At 34.6% G+C, this 27,012-nt stretch overlaps 1 protein-coding gene across 2 annotated transcripts; it reads left to right on the forward strand.

Moving 5' to 3' along the window:
- The first annotated feature begins 20,516 nt into the window (after window positions 1-20,516).
- On the forward strand, window positions 20,517-25,922 carry LOC131161946 (glutathione S-transferase TCHQD). 2 transcript variants are annotated; one of them, XM_058117991.1, is made up of 3 exons: window positions 20,517-20,732; window positions 22,551-22,868; window positions 25,047-25,922. In XM_058117991.1, exons 2-3 carry the CDS (start codon window positions 22,660-22,662, stop codon window positions 25,639-25,641), a joined length of 804 nt encoding a protein of 267 aa, XP_057973974.1. In that variant the 5' UTR covers window positions 20,517-20,732; window positions 22,551-22,659; the 3' UTR covers window positions 25,642-25,922. The 2 variants fall into 2 exon arrangements, with proteins under 2 accessions (XP_057973974.1, XP_057973975.1); XM_058117992.1 differs by having other exon boundaries at window positions 20,565-20,732; window positions 22,551-22,701.
- The last annotated feature ends 1,090 nt before the right edge of the window (window positions 25,923-27,012 follow it).

A 27,012-nucleotide genomic window follows, 5' to 3' on the forward strand; every position in this document is an offset into this window, starting at 1 on the left:
CTTTTCATACTCTTTCAATTTCCTGGAAGCATACACTACCACCCTGCCATGCTGCATCAATACATAGCCAAGTCCCTTCAAGGACACATCACTGTAGATAACATAACCCTCACCCCCTGACGGGATGATCAACATTGGTGCTGTGACAAGTCTTTGCTTCAATTCCTGAAAACTCTACTCACAGCTATTGTCTCACTCAAATCTGACATTCTTCCTAGTCAGTTGTGTCAGAGACCCTGATAATGTTGAGAACCCCTCAATAAAATGACAGTAATACCCAGCTAATCCCAGGAAACTCCTGATCTTCCGAACGTTCATTAGTCTAGCCTAATTCACTAACGCCTCAATTTTACTAGGATCCACAGATATATACCATCTCCTGAAATGACATGCCCCAAAAATACAACTTTCTCAAGCCAGAATTCACATTTACTGAACTTAGCATACAACTTCTTTTCCCGAAGCGTATGTGGAATTTGCCTTAAATGTGTCTCATGCTCCTCGTAGCTCCTCAAATAGAGTAGTACATCATCAATAAAAATAACAACAAACTGGTCTAAATATTGGTGAAAAACTCTATTCATCAAATCCATAAATACCGCAGGAGCATTCGTCAGACCAAACGGCATAATAAGGAATTCATAATGCCCATATCTGGTCCTAAAGGCTGTCTTTGAGACGTCTTCTACTTTCACTTTCACTTGATGATAGCCTGATCTGAGGTTAATCTTAGAATACACCCATGTACCCTAAAGCTGGTCAAACAAATCATCTATACGAGGTAGAGGATACTTGTTCCTGACTATCACTTTGTTAATCTCCCTATAATCTATACACATCCTCATAGTCTCGTTTTTTTCTTCATAAATAATACTAGAGCTCCCCATAGAGATACACTAAGCCTTATAAAACCCTTATCAAGCAAATCTTGCAATTGATTGCGCACCGTTCACCATACAGGTAATGCCTCCAAATTTTTAATGCGTGGACCACTGCAGCCAATTCAAGATTATGGGTAGGGTAGTTCTTTTCATACTCTTTCAATTTCCTGGAAGCATACACTACCACCCTGCTATGCTGCATCAATACATAGCCAAGTCCCTTCAAGGACACATCACTGTAGATAACATAACCCTCACCCCCTGACGGGATGATCAACATTGGTGCTGTGACAAGTCTTTGCTTCAATTCCTGAAAACTCTACTCACAGCTATTGTCTCACTCAAATCTGACATTCTTCCTAGTCAGTTGTGTCAGAGACCCTGATAATGTTGAGAACCCCTCAATAAAATGACGGTAATACCCAGCTAATCCCAGGAAACTCCTGATCTTCCGAACGTTCATTAGTCTAGCCTAATTCACTAACGCCTCAATTTTACTAGGATCCACAGATATATACCATCTCCTGAAATGACATGCCCCAAAAATACAACTTTCTCAAGCCAGAATTCACATTTACTGAACTTAGCATACAACTTCTTTTCCCGAAGCGTATGTGGAATTTGCCTTAAATGTGTCTCATGCTCCTCGTAGCTCCTCAAATAGAGTAGTACATCATCAATAAAAATAACAACAAACTGGTCTAAATATTGGTGAAAAACTCTATTCATCAAATCCATAAATACCGCAGGAGCATTCGTCAGACCAAACGGCATAATAAGGAATTCATAATGCCCATATCTGGTCCTAAAGGCTGTCTTTGAGACGTCTTCTACTTTCACTTTCACTTGATGATAGCCTGATCTGAGGTTAATCTTAGAATACACCCATGTACCCTAAAGCTGGTCAAACAAATCATCTATACGAGGTAGAGGATACTTGTTCCTGACTATCACTTTGTTAATCTCCCTATAATCTATACACATCCTCATAGTCTCGTTTTTTTCTTCATAAATAATACTAGAGCTCCCCATAGAGATACACTAAGCCTTATAAAACCCTTATCAAGCAAATCTTACAATTGACTCTTTAATTTTGCCAACTCTACTGACGTCATTCGGTAAGGTACTTTATAAATCAACGCTGTACCTGGAAGCAGATCAATAGGAAAATCTACCTCACGATCAGGTGGCAAGCTTGGTAACTCATCTGGAAAAATATCTATAAACTCCTTTACCACTGGTGTACTAGCGAGTTTCAATTCATTCCCTGATATTTCTTTCACAAAGGCACGAATTCCTAACAACCACTTAGTAGTAGTCTCCTTGCCTGAATAGCTAAAACTAACTGAGGCGGGGATTGTACTCGCGATCCTACAAATCTGAATTCTGCTCTTCCTGGGGGTCTGAATATCACTTCTTGTGCATGACAATCTATACTAGCAAAATTAGCTACTAGTCAATCTATACCAAATATTACATCGAACCCATACATATCCAGCACTATTAAATCGGCAGACAAGATTTTCCCCTGAATATCAACTGATCAACCCTGGAGCACCTTACTACACCTCACTGCTGACCCAGTCGGTGTAGATAGTAACAGTTAAGTGTCTAACAACTGTATTTCTGCCCCACATAGCCTAGTGCACTCTAGAAACACAAACGAGTGTGTGGCTCCTGAATCAAATAATACAATAAATTTAAAGGAAAACATACTAACCATACTTGTCACCACGTCTCCGGCTATCTCAGCATCACCCAACGTCAAAGCAAAAACTCTGGCTGGAGCCATATTTTTCTGCTGGCCTCTACGTGGCGCTTGATAACCTCCTCAATATGGTCTAGGAGCAGAAGCGATATCTAGTGGTAAAGGGCAGTCTTGCACTAGATGTCCCTATCTACCGCAGCAATAGCAGACAGCTCATCCCAGTCGACACTCTCCCCAGTGCCTCCTCTCACAAGTCTGACAGACAGGAGGATTCTGCACTATCTAAACCTTATGATCCTCAGTTTCCTGCCTCCGCCCTCTGCCATAATTTCCTCTCCTCCACTGACCCGGCCTATGACCCTACTGATAGCCTAAAGATGTAGATCTCTTCTTCTGTCCCTGCTCCTCTGCATCCATACGCTCACCGACCACTGCCAAGACTGCTCTGTTGACTAACTCAGTAAAATCCTGTATCTTCAGCACTACCACCTGCTTGAATATGTCTCACCTCAATCCTCTTTAAAACTTTCTTGCCTTCTTTAGCTTATTAGGAACAATATACGAAGCGAAACGAGAGAGCTTTATAAACCGTGCTGCATACTGCTGGACCAACAACTGTCCCTGCTTCAAACTTAGGAACTCTTCCACTTTAGCCTCCCTGACAGTAGCTGGAAAATATTTGTCAAAGAATAATTCTTTAAATAGGTCCCATGTCATCGCTATCGGCGTTGTCCTCTACTACTCCAAAAGTCTCACAGCAGTCCACCACTTCTCGGGCTCTCCTGTCAATTTATAGGTGGCGAAAAGGACCCTCTGTTCCTTCATACACTATAGCACCACCAAAATTTTCTCAATCTCCTGCATCCAATTCTCAGTGGCTGCAGGATCAACTCCTCCTGAGAATGCTAGAGGATTCATCTTAATAAACTTCTATATAGTGCACCCATGGCTTGCAGACATACTTCCTTGCTCTTTGGAGCTCGTAGTGATCTCAACCATAACTTGCTAAGCCACGCTACATAGTACTGCATTAGAATCAGTCCCGTCAGCACTCAAGGGTCCTGCTCCATCACTACCACTTGTATGGGCACTACCTCCTCTTGGATCCATCTTGAAAAATAATAAACGTAACTTAGGAACCCTATACTTATAATTTACATGCCTAACATAGTTCCTTATCTCAACTTTCCCAACGCATTCCTAACTCCAGTCCTACATTCTAGGAACACAACCCGACAATAGTTTATTATGATTTTCCTGAAATTGTCACCCCAGGAAAAATAGAGAAACCACCACAGAAGTCCAGCTTCTAGATTGTAGAATAAAATCTTAAATCATTTTTCTATACTCTGGTATCGTTTCCGTTGCACTCTAAAGTCTACAGAACCTAACAACTTAGGCTCTAATACCAAACTGTAACGACCTGCTTATTTTACTATTTTTTTTTTCATGATAGCAACACCGATATAATAAATCTAGCAGATCATAATCAACCTGAACCCGTGGGTACCAGGGATACATCAGAAAGACAACACGGAAGCCTAGCAGCAAGAAACATAAAATCATATACATCTCATATTACCATTCAAAACAATACCAGAGTTTACTACATTCATCATATAGATACACACATCTCAAAAGTATCCAAAATAGTCATAGGTCGCCACCCAAAATCCTTTTGGCCCTAACAAATGACTTGCCCTTCAGATAGGGTAGGACTAACGAACTCTAGCGCTGTGGAGCTTTATCCGCTCTCCTATCTAGGGCTCCTGAAATGTTCATATAATTTGGGGTGAGACACCTCTCAGTAAGGGAGAATAAACTAATACCAATGTGTGGCAACATGAGTATTTCCGTGTTATACGTAAAATCATACATGAACATATTTACTAAAATTGACTGTATCATATCTGGGAAAACAAATATAATCATAGCATGACAAAACATACTGGATTTCCATAAGCATAATTCATCTCATAGGATAATAATACAAAAACAATCCTTGTAGGTTAGCTGGCTAGTGTTATGTCTTACTCCCACATGACTGGGTTGTGTGGCCCGAAGGGTGGACCTGATAATGGTTGGCCGACCACTGCCAAGTCAAAGTAAATGTCTGTAAGTACGATGGGTCTGCCAGACCTGGTTCGTACACTAGGGGCGCCAACACTTCAATAAACCACATTGACCATCTATCCTCACGCTATCCTGTACGACAATGATAACACAATATCATGATGATCATGAACACATAGCTATGGTACCGTGCACGTGCAAGTCTAAACCAAGCCAACCAGGTTCTGATAACATATAACATATTTCAAATTGTGATACATTGCTATTCCATAATAATAATTGTCAATTCAATATCATCATATCACATTTCATATATAACGTGAAAATCATTGGCCTTTACGTCGACATTTCATATTTTATCAATCACGACCCGTACGTCATATCACATATCAAATAAGAGGCTCGGCCCGTACGCTGGTATATCATATAAAACTCTCGGCTCGTACGTCGGTATATCATTTGTAAAACTTTGTATTATTTAACATTTTTCCAGAAAGCAGTAATTTATAATAAATTCTACTCATGCCACACAGAATGGGTATTACATATATTTAAAACATATTATCATTTATAGCAGTATTTCCCAAACATAATGCGTATATATATTCCTAAAATCAAATGCTATAAGATTATACATATATTTTCATAAAACAACTAACTTAATTTATCCCCTTACCTGATTCTTGAAAAGCCCCTAAAATAATCAGTCCTGCACCTATAGGGTTCCCCGTTCAACACCCTGAAATCAACATCTCCTAGAACAGAAATTTAGTATTTCTTCGACTACTTTATTTTCTACAACTGCAGGAAAGTCAAATACTGAATAAAAGTCTTACCCTGAATCTGGAATAGAATTCAAACTAGCCCCACTAATGATCCACTCTAGTAGATTTGCAGAGAATTTTTCCAATAGTGTCGTGGTGGCTTCAGATCGTCAAACCGGTGAGAATCCGGCCCAGAAACTTAGAGAGAAGGGCTGGAAGCCGAAGAGAGAGAGAGAGAGAGAGAGAGAGAGAGAGAGGGTTTCTGCGGAAAAAATCAGCTGAAAAATCGCGTTTGAGGCTCTTTATACACTGGCTTTCGTCGACAAGCCGCGTCACCGAGGTCATGAAGAAAGTTCGTCGATGAACGTTTGTTTCTCGTTGACGAAATTTAGAGATGGAAACATAGTCTCTCGATATTTTCTCATCGACGAGACACGTCCCCATCGACGAGCCCCTCATATGTGCTGGTTGACGAATCCCTTGTGTTCGTCGACGAGGCCCGGTTTAATTTCCAAATTTTAATTCTTTTCTCTCCTTCCCCCATTATTAAATTATGAAAATTATCCGAGTCTACAACACCTCTAGCTGCTCATTTTCAGTTGTCTGCTAAACTGTTTCCTTCTACTGATGAGGATAAGTTGGATATGGCTAGTGTGCCTTATGCCAGTGCAGTAAGGAGTCTAATGTATGCTATGGTACGTAGTAGACCAGACTTGTCATATGCAGTTAGTTTGGTAAGCAAACATGTGGCTAATCCTGGTAGAATGTGTAACACCCTGGACCCACAACGTAGTGCCCGGAGCGTTATGAGACCAACACGCGTCTCTGATACTATTCATGCAGCGAAAATAATAGAATAACCTCAAAAAAGTATACCATAGTTCTATATTTACAAATACAAATCCATAATAATTACAACCTCATTCTTCATATTACAAAACCTGAAAAAAAAATATAAAACATAAAAACGAAAAACATAATTGTTTTGGTACCACTAATAAAACTACCCCGCTCTGGAGCTATCTAAGCTCGATCACCTGAATAACCTGAAAAGTTTAAATCATCAACGGGGTAAGACACCTCTCAGTATGGAAGAAATAATTTACAATAGTGTGCGGTTGAAGTGTTTATATACACATATTAAAATATCCATATAACACATTCCAATTCTGATAGCAACCAAAGTAACCCATTCATAATCACACCATGGTAAATTCCTCTGTCATCCAAAGCACATGTCCACGTACATAAATATTTTTTTGATAATTCTCAAGAATAGGGAAGTCTACCCATCCATATAAGTAGATTCCCTCTACTCTGATGCTAACACTAGGGCACTCACCTTTCTCGGTAAGCTCTCGGGTTATGTATCCAGGTAAAATTACCGAGAATAGGGAAGGTCACCCGCCCATACAAATGACTTCCCTCTAGTCTGGTATCCACAAATAATTACCAGAGTGCTCGCTTTCCTCAGCAAGACCTCGGGTGGAGTAATATACTTTACCCAAAATATTTAATTAAAGTTACACACAATCATTACCAAACATTTCGCAAAGTTCCATACAGGACTCTAGCACACAATCATTACCAGTCTTTAATCATACCCACACAGGGTCTATATACACACAAAATACAATCGTCCACATAGGACTCTAGCACACACAACATTCATGTCCATATAAGACTCTAACACACACAGCATATACGTCCACACAAGACTATCAATTACAATATACATGTCCACACACGACTAACCAATCACACAGATTACATGGTCCACAAAGTACAAATCAAACCGCACAGATTATAGCACGGTCTACACAAGATAAACCAATCACACAACATACATGTCCACACAGAACACAACACAAACCACCCTGTTCATGGTAAATAGGTAAATAACCTCCTCATACTACTGCCAATGTTTACCTTCCAATAAAAATACTCATATAACAACCTCCTCATACCACTGCCAACGTTATATGACGGTTATACCAGGTACGATATAACGACCTCCTCATATCACTGCCAACACTATATCGCAATTTACATGAAACACAACCCAAATCCACAGCAAATCAATCATTCAACACATCCACAGTCCTACCGTAGTATACACAACATTAGTATCCACAATCAACCATTATATTCAACCAGGCAGAAATCACAGTCAGACAATATTCACAATCTCAATGATTCGTCATTCCACAATGCTCATAATTATTTAATTAACAAAGATGGTTTCAACTACACGATTTTTACGAATATAATATATATATATATATATATATATATATTTAAAACTGTATTTTCAATACCAGCATGGTTAAGAAAATTATACCTGAATATGTAGAAATTATGCTAGAAACTAGTCATTTTAAAATTATTAAAAAGTTATTATAAAATATTTCATCTTACCTGCTCCTCGGAATTCATCCTAGAATCAACAAAACGAGACCATCTAATCCAAAAATTCAAAATTCTTTAAATTTTAATGAAACACCCTTATAATACTTCCTAGGCTCCAAATACCTCAAAATAATAATAATACCTTAAATTATTTCACTTACCTTGATTTTGGGATGTTTCCCAAACTTCTCAAATCGAAAATCCACTCCGAAAATCTTCCCAGGAATCTTGTGGTAGCTTCCGATAGTCGAACCGAGTTAAATCCAGCTCGAAATCGAAGAGAGAAGGTAGTAGGGCTGAAATTCTAGTGAGAGAGAGGATACATGCGAAAAATTTTGCGTTGCAATGAAAGAACTTGCTATTTATAGGTAGGGGTTTGTCAACAAGACACTTGGACTCGTCGACAAGTCCTAGTATATAGTTTGGCGACGAAACAGTAAAATCGTCAACGAATTTCAGTTATGTGAAGACCCCTTTTGGTAATTCCTCGTCGATGAGACATGTGCCCTTGTCAACGAGCCAAGACAGAATGCTCGTTGACGAGACCAGTTAGTTCGTCGACGATTCTTTGCTGAGATTCTTTAAGTTATTTCTCTTCCTTCCCTTTTTCTCTTCTTTTATTATTTTTATTAATTGGATTTTTTGGTTCATTACAGAATGCATTGGAATGCGGTGAAATGGATTTTCAGATATTTGTGTGGCACTTCTGATTATGGTATCTTTTTTGAAAGTACAGATGATTGTAATGTTCAGGGTTATGTGGACTCCGATTATGCAGGTGATTTGGATAAGAGGAGGTCTACTTCTAGCTTCATTTTTTCTATGATTGATGGTTCAATTAGTTGGAAGACTATGTTGCAACCTACTACATCTTTGTCTACTACAGAAGCTGAATACATAGCTTTGGCAGAGGCAGGTAAGAAGGCTTTGTGGTTAACTGGACTGATTCAGGAACTTGGTGTTATGCAGGATAGGTTACACGTATTCTGTGATAGTCATAGTGTGATCCACTTCGTAAGGAATCAGGTCTACCACTTTCACAGAAAGAATATTGACGTGCGGTACCATGCAGCTAGAGGTTGGGTTGAAAGTGTTAAGTTCTAGTTATTGAAGATCCACACAGATGGAAATGCTTGAGATATGCTCACAAAACCTGTTACATTAGCTAAGTTTAAGCGCTGTTTGGACTTAGTTAATGTAGTCTCTTGTTTATTATTGACAGAACATCTCAGAACGTGGGGATGGAATGTTGTGCTTGGCTGTGATTAAAAGCTAAGGTGGAGATTGTTAAAAAATATGTTATTTATTTATTTATTTATTTATTGTGACTTTTATCACAGTCGTTGGATCGTCTCTAAATCCAATGGTTATGTGGTGTCATATATATGTTTGTAAGCCATGAGAAAAAGAGTATATTATTTGTCATTTTGTGTAAAGAGAGCTAGAGGGGGCTTTCTCTCTAGGAAGATTTTTTTTTTTCTTCACTGGTTTGACAGGTGAAGGGGTGTACAGGGGATCTGGGATCGAGGAGTGTAATACCCCAACCCCGAAGGGTCTGGGATATTTACTTTTTACCATTGTTTTACAGTGGAAGTAAATAAACTCAATTATTATTAAATCAGAGCGCTAATTAACCATATTACAATAATTTATTTTCAAAAAAAAAAATTACATAATAGGTAATCATCTAGCATCATATTAATATTTCTAATAAATCCTTATTTTTCTATCCCACCCGCATGTTTGCTATGCTTGATTTCCAATATACCCTTTAGAGTCATCTAAAATGTTAAATATGATTAGGGTGAGATGACGCTCAATAAGTAAATAAGATTATTATTAGTGTGTAGCAAAAATGAACTTTTAAAAATTTCTTAAAATAATATTTAATACTGTAACTTCAAAACTGCTTCTAAAATAAATATAAATTTAAAAATTTCTGCATAAAACTTTAACCATAAATTATAACAGTAAAATTTAATAACCATATACTGTTGATAGAATATAATGAGCTTGAGCATGTAAGTTGATAGAATATTTTTTATCATTTAAAATGAAGGTTAAGAAAGATACAAAGGAAATAATTATTTTTGTATAATCCAAAAATGTTTACTTCATCCTTGTGAGTATAGGGCTTTTGTTGGGGTAAAATCGTCCTTTAATTATATTAAGACCATCAAGACTCTCCAAATTAAAAAAAAAAAAAAAAATCTAGCTAGGGTTATTTTTTGCGCCCTTATAAATACTCACATCTCAATTGAGAATAGGTTAGACCCTTTTCCAAACTCTTAATTAATTTGTTTCAACAATAATAGTTATATACAATGATTTGATTTAAACATCAAAGATGTCTCCCAAAAAGACAAAAAAATTAGGTCCTCCTAAAAAAACATTATCCGTATATTTGGAAAGACTATTAGTGTGCGTCCAATCTCATATTGTCTTTGTGAGTAGTTCCAAAGCCAGTATAAGATCTTTTTAACTCTCTCTCCTTGACTCCTAGGTTTTGAGGATGAATTCTTTAACATGGTATTAGAGCTGGGCCTTGGGCTGCTTGACTCTGCTCTTCTTGCCTCATTTCCTTTATGGGCTCGAGGGGGAGTATTAGTATGCGTCTAGTCCCACATCGTCTCTATGAACAGTTTCAAATCCAATATAAGATCTTCTTAACTCTCTTTCCTTGATACCTAGGTTTTGAGGATGAATTCTCTAACAAAGACCTTAGATTTGAATTTGTATTAGATTTGAATAAGATATAATATAAAATTATACAAAAATTTGTCCAAATTTACCAAAATTCAAATTCAAGTTCGAAATTTATGCTCCAAAATATAATGTATTAGCCTCTTAAATTTTCTTTTTCTCTTAACCGCAAGTGATCAACTTGTATGAGGTTGAATAAATAATTGCATGATAACATAAATAATTATATCTTATCATGATCAGGGTGTTATATCGCATCAATAGATCGACAAATTTATTATCTAGATAAATTAATTCGTCAGGAAAAATGCCCGAAAGGGTCTCGAATACTACCGTATCTAAATAATAATAATAATAATAATAATAATAATAGTTGCTTAAGAGTGGTGTTAACTTTTAATGATGCCCTTTAAAAAATGGGTGCAGCCAGGTTGGGGATGGAAAACCAAACCAAACAAACAGTGCACAGGGACATATTACCCAAAACAAACAGAGTGCAATGGCAAACCAAATCCCTTCCTAGCTTTCTAACCTTACCTTCTCTTCTAACTGACAGAAAACGAAACCTAGCTTCCCAGTCGTTTGCCTTTGCATGAGCTTCAATCACAAGCCACTACCCAACCTAACGAGTTCCCTAATTATTATTGTTGTTCCTCTAAGAAATTTAATTTTAACAGTTTAAGTTTGTTTGGATCATGAATTTGATTTGAGAAGAAAAAAATATTCATTTTTTATTACATTCTTTCTTGATACTGAACAATATTAATAAAAAATTATTGTAATTAAAAGTTTTAAAAATCAAATATTAGTGACATATAAATTAAAATTTTATACAAGCAAAAAACACTAACATCTCTTGCGATTTGACAAAAAGACAAACTTTTTTTGAGATTTCAAAAATCCCAGAAACCTTTCTTGAGGTTTCAAGAATTTCAAGGACCTCCCCTGATATTTGTCAAAAAGATTCAAACATTTTCTTATATTTTGCGAAAAAACAAGTTTTTTGGGGGAGATTTGTGTCTATTTAACAAATCTTAGGAGAGGTCTGAAAAATTTAATTTTAATAGTTAAAGTTTGTTTGGATCAAGAATTTATTTTGAGAAGAAAAATAACTCTTTTTTATAACATTTTTTTCTTGATACTAAACAATATTAATAAATTTTTTTTAATAATATGATTAAAAATTTTAAAAATCAAATATTAATGATGTATAAATTAAAATTTTTTACAAGCAAAAGACACTAACATCCCCTTATATTTAACAAAAAGACAAATACCTCTTTTGAGATTTCAAAAATCTTAAAAACTTCTCTTGAAATTTTAAGAATTTCAAAAACCTCCATTAAGTTTTGTTGGAAGATGCAAATATCTCCTTACATTGTGCGAAAAAATAAATCTTTGAGAGGAAATATATGTCTATTTGACAAATTTTATGAGAGATTGAGGTATTTTTTAAAGTTTGGAGAAGTCAATATTTTATGTCTAAATTTTATTCATCAATTTCTCATATATATTACTTTCTTTCTTTTAAAAATGTTTTTTATTTGCAAAATGGCGGTTAATATTATCTGCCTAAAACGTGGTAGATCAAGTTGCCCTTGTGGGCCCATTTATTTCTAGACATCTTATCACAGCAGAAGTCAAAAGTCAAACATGTTAATAGTAACTTTGAAATTTATATATATATATATATATATATATATATATATATTGTAGACTTTTGACATTGAAAAGTATATATATTATTCCTAAATTTTATCAATCAAGTGTGTTTTTAATATTATTTTAGGTATGGCCATTGAAATAATTTTGATTTACTTTTGTATGCTCACTGTCTATGAATAATATTATAGTTTTTGCCAAGCAATTTTACTTTAAAAATCAGATACAAGAATACTTTCGTAAAAAAAAAATCTAATAATAAATTCAGTAGGAATATTCAGGTTAAACACCATATGCTTAAATCTTAAAAGGTGATACAAAGAAGTTTACTATTCCGAACTTTTATGTCTTTGAGTCTCGAAAAGTATTTTTAAAATTTTAAATTGTCTTCCAAATAGTTTCTAAGTTTGACCAGTAAGTGACAAGGGAATCTGCCTTGTATACCTTAATATGTGAAAATTACTTTCGGTGTTTTCTTCTACGAACTCGGTCAATTTGTTTTGACATATGCCTTTTTTTTTTTTTTCAAACTGTAGGACAACTTAATCAAAAGGTGTTAAGTTTTGGAAAATTATTTTTGCCGCTTATTTTTAATTTTCTCAAAATACAAAATTATTGTCTTATTTTTTTCATTTTAGAAAACAATAAAAAATATGTTTTTTGAGTTTTTATACAAATATTGAAGAGCTAAAAAAATAGCCTTTTATAATTTTTTTTAAAAACGATATATAAAAATTATCATACTATATTCAAACAAAATTTATTATAGGATTTAGATTTTGGTGGATTTGGACAACTTCATAAAATTTTATTACATCTTATCCAAATCTAATACAACTCAAAATTCAAGACCTCTCCAAATAGGTGGCAAAATTGGTTAGCAGGTCAGGTTTGGGTGGATTATAAACGGGCAGGGATTAAACAGGTTTGGGTTCGGGTTGACCCATTTACCAACGGGTGACTAATATATAAACTCAAACCCATTCATTTAATAAGCGGGTCATAAACAAGTACACATTAGGAAACAATTTAAAATATAATTTAAAAAAAAAATTTCATATAAAGTGACATAATTTTTTTTAAAAAAAACTCTCTTCTATTTTATTTTTTAATATTTTTTAATGTAATATATATATATATATATATATATATATATATATATCAATCAAATTAAATGGGTCACCCAGCAGGTACCCAACTCAAACCTGCCTAATCCATTTCTTAAACAAGCGGATTTAGAATGACTCGTTTATAAACGGGTCACCTTACCTGAGTTAAACGGACGGATCATGGGTCACCCATCAGGTTTCGACTTGTTTTGCCATCTCTATCTCTGAAGATAAGGTTATAGAATTTCATATTATACATAATATTTTATCATAAATTTTCAGTTCCCTAAAATTTAAAAGTTTCAAATTAAAAGGTAAGACCGGTACTGAAAATGTATTAAATAAGTCATACTTTTGTGCACCTAAACGTATTAAAAAAATGTACAATTTTTTTTTCAAATGGTGTGACCTTCTAGTAAAAATTAAGGACAATCTTGCAAAGGGGATGAACCATTTATAAATAAATAAATAAATATATAAAAGATGAATATATTTGGAGTAGAATTAAAATATTATATAATAAAAATTAAAAGACAACATGTTCAATAAAGCAAATCAAATGAGTCTTATGTGATGAATTAATTAGTCAAGGGCGTGCTAAGTGGTCTGAGGATGTCGTGTAATTATGAAGCTGTCGGTCCATTGCCGCCCCATGCACGTCAAGACACTATACTATTGCTTCATTGAAAAAAAAAAAAAAAGGTAAAAAGGAAAATTCATCTTCGTAACCCTAATAACACAATGCAACTAGATTTAATTTCAAATTTAAATTCCCAATTTTCTTACTTGTTTGGGGCATTAGTTTAATTTTTTTATTTAGGTTTCGATCAATTCAAATAAAATATGATATAAAATTTCTTCTAAATTTAATTAAATTTAAATTTAGATCTCAAAATTCATGTTTCGATTTTCAAATACCGTATAATTCTGTATTTGAATTTATGAAAGTAAATAAAACATGATACAAAATTAACTCCCTTCGAATTTTTAAAAGGACAAAAATCTTTCGAGAGATTTCAAAAATCTAACAGACATTTCTTGAGGTTTTAAACATTACACAAATTTCCTCTGACTCCATTATCTTTATAGCAAATTTCAGGAGGGGTTTCAAGAGGGTGTTTTTTTTTTTTTTATACATTTTTTTTTCAAAACTCAACCAAATTTATATCTAAGTTTTGAAGTTTATACTTTGAAACACTAGTTAGGGTTACATTGAATTTGAAATTCTATAAAATCAGACGAGATCCATATTTAGTATAGACAAAAATGATTAATTTTAACAAAATTATTCACGAAAAATTACTTAAAATTTAAGAATTTGATTAATTGTATAAAACGAAGCGTACAGTTTTCATGATTTTTGGGCCCTTTTTATGTACCGCAAAAAATATTCAAAGCTAACGTTTTTTCCAAACAAACAAACGAAAAAAAAATCTTTTAAATAGAATTTTATTTTCATTTTCTCGTATTTTTAACTCAATTTTTTCAAGGAAAAAATAAAGAAAAAAGAGTGACAACATGAATGCAACCTTTCCGAAAAAGAGAAGAAATGATATTGTTATGGTTTAGCCAAGCAGGAGAGCCACAATGGTGCCCTCTTTTCAGTGCCACTTTAGGCTTTCCAAGATAAGATCCAAAATGCGTGCTGAAATAAATAAGTGTTTTAATTTAAGTAAACTGAAATGAAATGACATCATTTTAGTGATTCAACATGTACAAATTTAAAAAATATGCATGTGCATGAGTTTGTCTTCCCCTAGCTCTTTGCTGAGAAGAGCTAGTCATGGCATTGGCAGCCCCCCTCCCTGCAAGGTGAGAGAAGAGGGAAATGAATCCCAAAGGAAATTGACCCATGAGAGAATGCCTATCTTGATTCTTGAGAGAGAGAAGTGATAAAAACTTTAAGAGCTTGTTCAAACCAATTTTCACAAAGTTATTTTCTTTCTCATTTTCTTTTGGAATTTGGACAGGAAAATAGAAACTAGAATAAAATGCATTTTTTGAGATTTTGACGACAATCAGGACAACTTGGCTATTGTCTATAAAAGAAAGATTTCGTTTTTGAAAGGACGTTAGGTAAAATTTTTTGAAGTACTCTCGATTTTGATAAAGTTTAAGTGAAGAATGAATGAGAAGAGAATGAATTTTGAAATACTCATTGTCAAATTCAGCTAATGCCCTTCCAATCAGTATCCTATTGACTTGGTTACTTTTATTTTGATAGGTTGGGACATTTTTTTTTCAACACAAAACATATTTCACTCTAATTTTCCAAATAGAGCAGTTCAAGATTGTGACAGTGAACATAGTATCAAAACTCTTTTTCATTTAACTGGCACAAGAAAATATTATACAAATACATTGAAGTTCCGGTACTAATTTTTTTGCATGACGCCGAAATATCAAATCCAAGAAAGCTTGAACTTAGCTATCCATTAGCACTTTGAATTTAAATTTAATTTAAAAACATGATCTAAATATAATAAATATAAGATATAAATCCAAACCCAAGATTGAAAATTTTTCCTTCCAAACACTACTCTAATTTTTTTTCATAAATTGGGTGGAGTTCCAGTTGTATAGGAAAAGCAGAGGAAAACAGAGTGTTGGTGTTGGGCCGAAAGTCGTGCCACAACAATTGGTCATAGCTACTTGCCCTGTCCATACAATCTTGAATCCAAATTAAATAAATATCAGAGATGACCGATGAGTTCCATCCACTGCCACCCATTCAACTCCTCATTCATTCATCTTCCCCCACAGCAATTGAATTCAATAAATATCAGAGCGGCGCTTCTCTTCACATGATGGCCATGGCCAGTTCGAAAAACAGAGAGACCAGAGCAGATGCCATGTCGCATTTCTTCACAGTCAATTCAAATTTATTGCCAGACCCAAAACTTAGGTACGTGTCTTTCTCCTCTCCCCACACTCTACCCTACCCGTGAATTTCAATCTCTGTTATTCACTCTCCGTCGCATTGAATAATTTGCAAAATACAAAGTGAAAAGTTGGACACCGACACGGGATGTTGGAAATGATACCGGACATGATGTGGTGAGGACGCGAGGGAAAAAATCAGGATCACTCTTAAAAGTTATGTGCAAAGGTTTTTTACTATAATTGATTAGGAGGGTTGGTAAAATGGGTTGTAACGGATGACCTATAATTCTCTTGTGCAAATCAGGTTTGGGTTTACCCTGTTTATAAATGGGTCAATTTGAACCCGACTCGTTTAATAAACGGGTTTGGATTGTGAATCGTTTAATTTGATATGTATATTATATTTAAAAAATAGTAATTAAAGAGATGTACTATTCTTTATATTTTATGTTTTTTTGTTAAAATATTAATAAATAAATAAAAATTGTTGTTTAAAAAAAAAAAAAAAAAAAACTATGTCACTTTATATGATATGTTTTTAAAAATTAAAAATAAATAAATTATATTTTTAAGTGAGTTTTTAACGAGTATATGTTTATGACTCGTTTATTAAACGAACGGATTTGAGTTTATATGTTTGTCACCTGTTAGTAAATGAGTTAATCTAAATCCAAACTTGTTTAACCCCTACTCGTTTACTATTCTCCCAAACCCGACCCACTAACCCATTTTGCCACCCTTATTGGTTAGGCTAGTAAAGATGCATCCAATGCCATAAGATAGACAATTATGGAAAACATTAAAGTTCAAACTTTAAAAACTTTAATAAGTTCATAATTTCAAATTTCTAATTCATTTACTTTGAAATTTGAATATTAGACTTCTACTAAATTTTGAATCTTTGATATGATCCCAATTTATTTTTTTTTTTTAATTTTTTTTTTGAGATTTTAATATTTTGGTACTGATTGTTCTATCTCTAAAAGTGTCGAACACTTCTTGTTGTGGCCGACATGTAACAAGTGATTTTAAAACAAAATTTAAAAAATTGGACTTGCCTCTCTCGTGTTTGGCACGTGACAAGCCGTGTCGAAAAGTGTCGGTGCCCAACATCTATGGTCCTTTTCTCAAGTGAAATTCTTAACCCAAACCAACCCTAAATCTATATTATAAGTTAAAAATTATAATTTGAACGTGGGCCTTGAGCCCAATCGTTCATCATCCAGTTGGAGCCCATGGGTCAAGTCCACCCATGTAGGCCTACCTAATATTGTAATAAACATTATGGGCTTTAGGTGCACTCATTTTCAGCCCAAAAGGCTTTTGGCCTAAAAAGGATTGGTGCTTCTTGGGAATTTTTCATATGGCTTTTTATTGAGCCACTTCTAAAAATTCGTCCGGTACGGAACTCACTGTCATGCTTGATTCGATTAGTGGGAAATGTATGGATTTTTTTAATAAATAGAATAATTTTTTATGCCTAATAATTTTACAAAATAAATGATGATTATCTCATATTTTGGCGAGTTCATAATATTTTATGCGAAAACTTTCAAATGCTTACCAACTATGAAATTACAAAAATTAGTCAAAATTTATGGTTTTAAAATTGAGACCGATGGCCAACCTAATCAGGCCATCGTGCCAGTTTGATCGATCGAACCGGTAGTCGAATCGGTGGTTAAACCGGTGATATTATATAATATATTATATATTATATTTTACGAAGAGGGATGATTTTAATGTTAATAATAAAATAAATATTAAATAGTACTGAGAGGGGATTAATAAATTCAAAAGTGTAAAACTTTTTTATTAATTCATAAATATTAAATAATATTCGTAATAGTTTTATTTAGGTAAATTTTATTTGTTTTATTTGGATTAGGAATTTCATTTAAACAAACAATATGAAAGGATAATAAATAGAAAACTTACTTATATTGTCTTTTCTTTCCATACAAAATATTATTTTATTATTTTCTTTTTTCTTTTTTCTTTTTTCTTTTTTGACTTTTGATATGAAAACTTTAGATTTTTAATATTTGCATTTGTTTTTTGGATTTAATATTTTCAAACAACCAAACAATACTTAAAGCAGAATTTAGACACATATTTTTAAACAACTGGCTCTTGGTTCTTGTGGCAAGGGAGGGGAAGATCACATGAGATAAGGCATAAACTATTGCATAAGTGCTTCTTCAAAAAAAAATTATTCCATGCAATTTTGATTCTGTTTCACCATAATTCATTTCTATTTATATGAACAAATATCCTATAAACCAAACATAATCTAAAGTACTAACACCGAAGGAGTCTATGGATCAACTTAATGCACATGGGTGAGCACCAATTTGATCCAAAAACTTAAGCTTATTGGGTTTTTGAGTTCAAGCATGTATATAAGCACTCATCATTCACTCATTTTTTTCAATATGAGACAAATTCACAAGTGGAATTGTCAATATAAAGTAAATTTATGAGATTTTCATTTTGGGAGAAGCTATTTTTATTTTACAGAAAATCCCATAAATTCAAGTGAAATTATTAAAAACCAAAAATTCAAGAAAAGCAAAGTTTGTTCTCTAAGAATTTTATTCCCCCTTTTCGTTTTGCTTTGCACTAACTTTTCCTTTTCCTTGTTCATGATTAGGTTTTTTGTATCATAAAAAATCTAAATTAATTCAACGATGGAACTTAGAAGTGGGTCAAATGCTTTTCTTCTGAAATTTGTTGAGGTGACACTAAGCTTGTGCTCCTAAATTGAATTTTAGATGAATATGAAAGGATTTAATGTTGAATAGTTAACTGAAATAACATGAGTCAATTAAATATCATTGAGATTAAGCTTACAAAACTTAAGTAATTAGGTACCATTCGTGTGACATGTATGGTTCGGCACCACTCTCTTCCTTCAGTACGATCGTACTGTTCAACTCGACTCTAATTGCATATTGTTGGCAGAAAGTTAAAAATATCCTTTTTATTTTATTAATTTCTAATTTCGTTGATAGTATAAACTTTCATATTCAATCATATCAAAATGACACCGTTCGTAGATCGAAATCTAAAATGACCAAGAAAAATTTAGTAAAGTTCTAAAACCTTCCCAAAACCCTATAAGTATATTGATTTGCTCAATCGAAACAAGGAAGGAAACCAATTTTTGAGATGGTCAAAGCTCTACTAGAAGGGTTAAGGGACATCATTAACTCTAGAGAGATAGTCATTCCAAAGAGAATTATAACCCATAAAACAGACCTGTAATCTATTATAAGGTAGTAGACATATCGCTCTCTTAGTGCGATGCACACAATACTGTCATATCAATTGTACATAAATTTCAAAAAATAATCTTATCAACAAAAACAGAAAAAACATCTTGCGTGAAACCTGTTTATGGAAAAGATTGAAGTAGGGTTTTTTCAATAGATATTTCCAACTTGTTTCACATGGAGAAGATAATCTATCATATAATTTGAGTTTCTGTTGAGAACACATATTCTTGATTCTTCCATAGCCAAGGGCTAAGGTGTCAATATCATAAGAATGTTAGCTTTAAAAATGAAAAAAAAAAAAAAAAAGATTTTAAAACAAATTTTTTTGAAAAATTTTAAAAGTTAATTAATTTTTTTTTTTAATTTTCCCCATCAAAAAATCTATTTCCCATGTACGACTTCATAAAAGTAAATTCTTATATATTACTACAATATAATTTTTAATTATTTTCGGACCAATAATATTAGTGTGCGTTCAGTCTCACATCGTCTCTGTGAGTAGTTTCAAAACAAGTATAAGATCCTCTTAACTTTCTCTCATTGACACTTAGGGTTTGAGGATGAACTCTCTATCATGGTATCAAAGCTGGACCTTGGGCTGCTTGACTCCTCTATGGGTCGGACTTCTCCTCACCTCATTTCTCCCTTGGGCTCAAGGGGGAGTATTAGTGTGCGTCCAGTCCTACATTGTTCCTATGAGCAATTTCAAAATCAGTATAAGATTTTCTTAACTCCTAGACACCTAGATTTTGAGAATAAGCTCTCTATCAAATAATGTAAAGTTATAATGCATACAAATTATATATACTTTTTATACTATATATGTATATTAATTCAACTTGTGACGGCGTGACCTTTATGGGAAGAATTATTATATTCATGGACGGCTCCTCCTCTTAGATTGCGTACCTAAATTTGCAGGTGGGAAAAAATTACCTGGACAACGTGTTCGCAAATAGGTGCGAGTACCTCCTATTTCTACTCTAGAGAGTGGGCCGACCATGCCTGGCGTATTTATTTATTTCTTATTTTTTATATTTTTGAATAAATTTTGATTTTATAATTACAGAAAATAAAAAAGGGAGTGACCGTATTCTGGAAAAACCCTTTTCCTTCGGAAGCACAAATTGCAAAAGCCTCATCTGTCCATGTGCGCTTTCTTGCTCTGTTCCCTTCGCAATTCCCTTTTAACTTTCTCGTCAGCTGCAGACCCCGAAGTGGGTTTTCCAAGCATAAATTTCAAGCATTGAAAAGTTTTCTGGGTAAGTACGAAATGACCTTTTTTCTTGCTTATGATTGAATTTTTTTTTTCTGTGTCTATCAATTCTACTCTGAAGGGTTGTGTTCTTCTGCTGAACTTCTGTTGTTTCGAGTTCTATTTGGTGTTGAATTGCTGGGAAGAATCGCTTTGTGACTGTTAATTGTCGTCTGGAATTTGTAATTTTTTGAGAATTTGCATGCTGTGATTGAATTGGTGTCGTCTTGTTTAACGGTGAAGTGGATGGATGGATCCAGTCCTTAGGCTACTTTGCTATACGATAGCTTCCTCCATTGCCCATTGGTTGAGATGAAGCGTGTTCTCTTTCAAGAAACAACAACAGCCGCTGGAAACTTTCCTTAAAGAAACAGGGAAGTGTCCATAATGGCTCAACACCAAATTAGAAGTCAGTATATGGAAATTTTTATCACAGTTATCCATCGTATTATAATTTTATTGTTGTTCTCTCATGAAGTTTCCTATTGATTGGTTTGGAATTTGGGTTCCTTAGGAAAAACAGGGAAAGTGTCCATAATGGCTCAACCCCTAATTAGCACTGATATGGTAGCTTTTTTAACAAATTCCATCATATGAAGAATATTATGGTTCTCTCATGGAGTTTCCTCTCGACTGGTTTGGGATTTGGTTCCTTCAGGATCAGCTATCCACTGTGGTTATCCTACATTTTAAAAATTTTCCATAAGTGGCTGCCAAAGCTCCTTTAGTTAGATTTTTTTTTTCCATTAAACTTTTAAGATGTATTTGGAGGCACGATGTTAAGTTTTGGATTTGGAATTGTGTGTAACTTGAGAAAAGTTTATATAATTTTAATTGCATTTTGCTCAAATCCGCACAATTTCAAGTCCATGGCCTTCAGCTCTTTACTCCCAATGACAGTTTTAATGATGAATGGGAACTAACTTTATTTTGAACATATAAAGAAAGGGTTCAGAAGGACTATATTTGCGAGGAAATGGTTTATCCTAAATTTCCATAAGTGGCAATGCTTCTGGTGACCATCCCAAGAGGAAGTATATCCTTAAAGAAGCTGTTAGCAACTTAAGTTGAAAGTGTTAAACTTCATTTGGAAAAAAAAAAACGACAGGTTTTGATGCTGTGTGGGAAGAATTGTCTGCTCCATAGTGAATTGCTTTAAACTGATCTAGTGACATTGCTGAGGTATTCAGATCATACATTAAAAATAACCACCCCCCCTCTCTTCCTTTCTTACTTTCAAAAGACTTCTCCAGTTCAATATGAACTAAGTGGGTTGAGCAGGTCACTTAATACTACTATATTTATTTCCTTTAGTGCTTATTTTTCATTGTAATGTGCTTATAACTTTTTAAATTATAAGGATTTAATAGCCCTTAAGCTGCCAGACAAAGATGCCCTCAGATTTGTGAATTGACAGAAATGGATTTTTGTAGCTAACTCCACCCAGTGAGACTGAAGGCTTAGCTTTGTTGTTGTTATCATATCTTCTTCTTCTTCTTCTTCTTCTTCTTCTTTTTCCCTGATAGAAAACAGGCCTCCATAGTGCAATGGCCATATTTGGAACATTTTGTTACTAATGAACATTTAGAAGTGTTATATCCATGTAATCTTCTCTCTTCTGTATCTAGCTTTACGACTAATGTGAATTTGTCACTCATCTCTACATTCGTATCACAATTTGTCATTACCATTGTTCATCGTCTACCCATGTTTTGTCTATTGGTATCTTACTGAATATATGTTGTATTTTTTTTTTCCCTAGAAGTATGAGATAATTCAATTGATTAAGAAGATTCTTCATTATCTGTTTTATTTTCATGTGCAGATCTTGCAATGCTACTTTCTTGAGCACTGAATTAAGTTCAAAATTGATATCACCGCTCCCAACTGTTCTCATTACCAAAATCATTCAACACGTGGATGTCTATAGAATCATGCAGCTATATCACCATCCATATTCAGTGGACAGCCAAAAGGTGAGGCTTGCTTTGGAAGAGAAAGGCATTGATTACACATCGTACCATGTTAATCCCATAACAGGAAAGAACATGGACATTTCATTCTTTCGGATGAACCCAAGTGCAAAGCTCCCTGTTTTCCAGAATGGCTCCCACATCATCTTCGACACCATTGAGATAATCCAGTATGCACATCCTTCACTTACCCTTATGTTAAATTTTATCAGGGCACTGTTAGAAGCGACTTTGAACTTAAATGATTTGTGACCCTTTTCTTTCTCTTCTCAATTATCAAAGTATAATTCATTCCTCTGAGAAAGATTTATAAAAAGAGAGGAAGGCCCATCTCAATCTGAATTATCATCTAAGCCCCAAACACTCTTTACACCCAGTTACAAAACAGTATGATAAAGTTAAAATGCACCCAACCGAACGAAGCTAATCACGCTCAAACCTAAAACTCTAAAATGACGTGCATACAAAAATTTGTTAAAGCAATCAGGAACACAAAAACCATGAATTATTGATGAGACCGTGACTTATTGATGAGGCCTTATGAAAGTTCAAACCCGAAGATTAAACAGTAGCAGAACAACTGTGGACATCATGAAGAACCTTGCAGATGCTGAAGGACAAATGATGGCTGAATAGAACTAAGCAGGGACTAGGACCAGCTGCTGTAGACAGAAAAATCTCTGGACACCAAGAATTACTTCAATCTGTGTACCAAGATGATGACCAGATGGAGCACCATATAAAAGCCACATGTTGTTGAGACTTGATGAAAATCTAAACCAACAATAAACTTCTGCAAGCCCATTTGAGGAAAATCTAAAATCTATGAACTACCTTGAACTCTAAACTTGTTTCCAGTGTTCCTGAAGGTGACAATGCAAGTACTCTGCAGCAAGCAGAAAAGGAGAGAACCATGTTTTGCTAAGTGGATGCATTGAGAACCAACCAGTTGGGTTTGTAGTGGAAGTGGATGGACAATTGCAGACACCTTTGAAGAATCGCTGATCTAGATAACTTAAGACCAAAATTAAAGCACTGAACTCTAAGGCCTAGAGACCCTGATACTAGGGGAAGTCTCCAGTGAAAGCAAATGGAAACAACAACAGAGAAGATGAAAACACATGGTTGGGAAAAGGAGCAAGAGGAAAGAGCAGAGAGGAAAAGGGAAAGGAAACACACAACCTGAAAGAAAAGGAGAAGAGAAGGGAAAAAGAACGCAGCAGAAGGAGATAGAATGAGCAAAAGTAAAGGATAAAAAACAGCAAAAAGGTGAATACTTCTCACTCCACGCCCCTGCACTTGCCCAGCACGAACATGATCATCCCACTATGCTCCCCCAAAACCACACAAAAACTCATCTCCAAACGTGGAAAAAACTCTCCAACCCTGATCCCTCTACAACCCCTCCTTACCTAAAATGCCCCATACCTCCTCACATAAAATACTTACCTGAGCCTCTACAGATAAATGCTAAATACAGATGAAGATATGGCAAATGGTACCTGAAAAATCATCTGTTACACTGGTTGTAGTCAACGAACCAACAAGTAGTTCCATGAAGACACCCTTCTTGGCCAAACCATCAGCTAGTTGCTTATGGCATTGATTATATTTTAAACTACCCATGGCATGTGCCCTCTCCCTCCCTCCCTCTTTCTCTCTTTCTCTCTCTCTCTCTCTCTACAGAGTCCATTGCTTGGACACCTATGAACATGAATAGCTGTGGCTGTATCAAATTTCTTTTTCTCAATCATTCCAAATTTGTAGAACAGATTCAGCCCTCTTTTGGCACCCCATACTTATGCTGTGTTAGAGCCAGCTACCCCTATTTGCCTCAGAAAATATGTTCCTCGCTTATACCTTTAAACACCCTCTGTGCCTGCTGACCCAGTTTTTATGATATATCCGCCTTGAAATTCTGGAAATTCTTTGGTGGATGATGGCTACGAGAATAATTTGTCATATTTTCATTCTTTTAAAGCAGAGAGCTAAGAAGTGAAGATGGGTATATAGTTGCTTCAATTAAAATGATTGTAGGATAACTCAAAACTCAATTTTGAGTCTTAAATGTTCTGGTCCCTTTTTACTTTATCAGAGAACAATCTCCACCTGTTCTACTGTCACTCTTCAATGGTGACAACAAAGTCATTAAATTGCACATGATATGAAAGCATGCAATGTTGGGAAGAAATAGATTCTGAACAGATGTTTCATATTTCATAATCATCCACTTTCTCCCCTGCACTTCTTTTTTACTGGTTAGAAGAAGGCATTCAATCTAGAAATTGCTTCTTCCATGCATATACTTTTGAGATCCAAAGGTTTTTAAGCAGTTTGGAAATCGGCAGGTACATAGAAAGGATCGCTATTTTCTCTTCTGGCGGCGGAAACTTAATGCATAGTAGCGGAGAAGTTATTGAATGGATGCAGAAGATACATGAGTGGAACCATAAGTTTTTTACGCTTTACCACATCCCCGAGAATCATCGGCTTTTTGTGTCCAAATTCATAAGGAAAGTAGTAATTTCTCGAATGGCCGAGTGTCCTGATCTAGCAAGTTCATACCACTGCAAGCTAAGAGAAGCATATGCAACAGATGATAAGTTAAAAAACCCGGCAGTTTTCAGACGGTGCAAGGAACATCTAGACATTCTTCTCGATGCTGTGGAAGCTAGGCTGAATGAGTCGACCTTTTTGGGAGGGGAAGAATTTAGCTTGGCAGATGTTATGCTCATTCCAGTGCTAGCCCGGTTAGTTCTCTTGAATTTACAACACGAATATATCCTGAACAGGCCAAACATTGGTGAGTACTGGAATGTGGTGCAGCGAAGGCCTAGTTACAAAAAGGTAATCGGAAGGCACTTCAATGGCTGGAGAAAATACAAAACTCTTATAAAAACCTGGTGTTTCCTTCACGTCCGAAATATGCTGAGGAGATATTGAGGGAGACGCTTCAGTTGCGTGGCATAATTCGAATCTAAATATATATATATAAGTTTGAAATATGCATGTTGATTACCGGTGGTAAAATTTCAAGTGCACATATTCCTTTCACCTCTACCTTTTTCTTTTTTCTTTTTTTGGAGGGGGGTTGGTTGTTAAGTAAAGGGTGCGTTTTAGAAACCCTAATTAGTACTTTTTTATGGTTAAAGAATGATTAGTAAAAAAAAAAATTGTATGGAGAGATCAGATTATATTGTGTAATCATATTATTTCTGGCTGCATATTTTTCTTTTTCATTTGAAATGGCAAAGGCTCATGACGCTGATGCTGTGTTTTTGTACTACGCAGTACCTTTTCATTTTCTTGCTATGTTTTTCCTCTATGGAAGACATTTTCTCTGAAAAATGCTGTAATTGATGATTGAACATCCAAAGGTTTGCAGCTGCAAGTTGAGAATGAATAGAATGGAGCATCCATATTGTATGCTCCTGTTCTTCAAAATATTTATTAAGTGGCTATGTGTAATGCCCCCACAGGACAGGAGCAGCCAAATGACCCCCCTTAAAAAGTGTTCTTTTTAATATTACATTATTGAAATGAACATTCTTTATTATAGAGGGTATGAAAAAAACCAAAATGCCGTCAGGTCTTTTAGTTGATGTTATATGCTGATAATTGCGAATTGAAGTTGACAGAGTTCCATTACCTATATACTGATGATTGCGAATTGAAGTTGACACAGTTCCATTATCTATATACTGATAATTGCGAATTGAAGCTGACAGAGTTCCATTACCTATATACTGATAATTGCGAATTGAAGTTGACAGTGTTCCATTACCAACGCCAAGTTTGAGAGTTTAGGTAGCGCTCGACAACATGGGTTTCAGGACTTCAATTTGAATTACCAGCTCTCGTCCAAAACTAAATATCATAATTTAGAAATGGCTTTGGAAATTAAAGTAGGAGCTATTTTCGAGAACTTAACACGTACCAACGATATTCTAGAAAATTAATCAAGTAAAAAAATTGAATTAAAATTTCAATTTCCCATCCAATGTTTACCTATTTCTAGCCAAAATGTTGGTGGCAATTATACATTTTAAAGTTACAAGTTCATTTATTTCCTAATTCTCACCCTCCTCCACTTGTTCATTGCTCCTACTTCAACAAGGTTGCTTGGATTTTATTTATTAATTTATTTTGCAATTGAAAAAAAAAATAATAATAATTTTAAGAGACCCCTGGTGGCCTTCATGATTCCTTTCTGATTCTTATGTAAGAATTGCTTTACATAAAAATGAAAATTTTAGAGATTAGAATCATACCTCTCTCTTGTCAACAAAAGAGAAGATGAGCCTTTAGAAATGC

Source organism: Malania oleifera, chromosome 8 (assembly GCF_029873635.1).
Source record: "Malania oleifera isolate guangnan ecotype guangnan chromosome 8, ASM2987363v1, whole genome shotgun sequence".
NCBI lineage: Eukaryota > Viridiplantae > Streptophyta > Magnoliopsida > Santalales > Ximeniaceae > Malania > Malania oleifera.

Bases quoted from the DNA above. Each gene is read 5' to 3' on its own strand.
- LOC131161946 (XM_058117991.1), top strand. From the start codon at position 22,660: ATGCAGCTATATCACCATCCATATTCAGTGGACAGCCAAAAGGTGAGG. The intron at 22,869-25,046 runs GTATGCACATCC...GGAAATCGGCAG, and splicing joins GACACCATTGAGATAATCCA to GTACATAGAAAGGATCGCTA.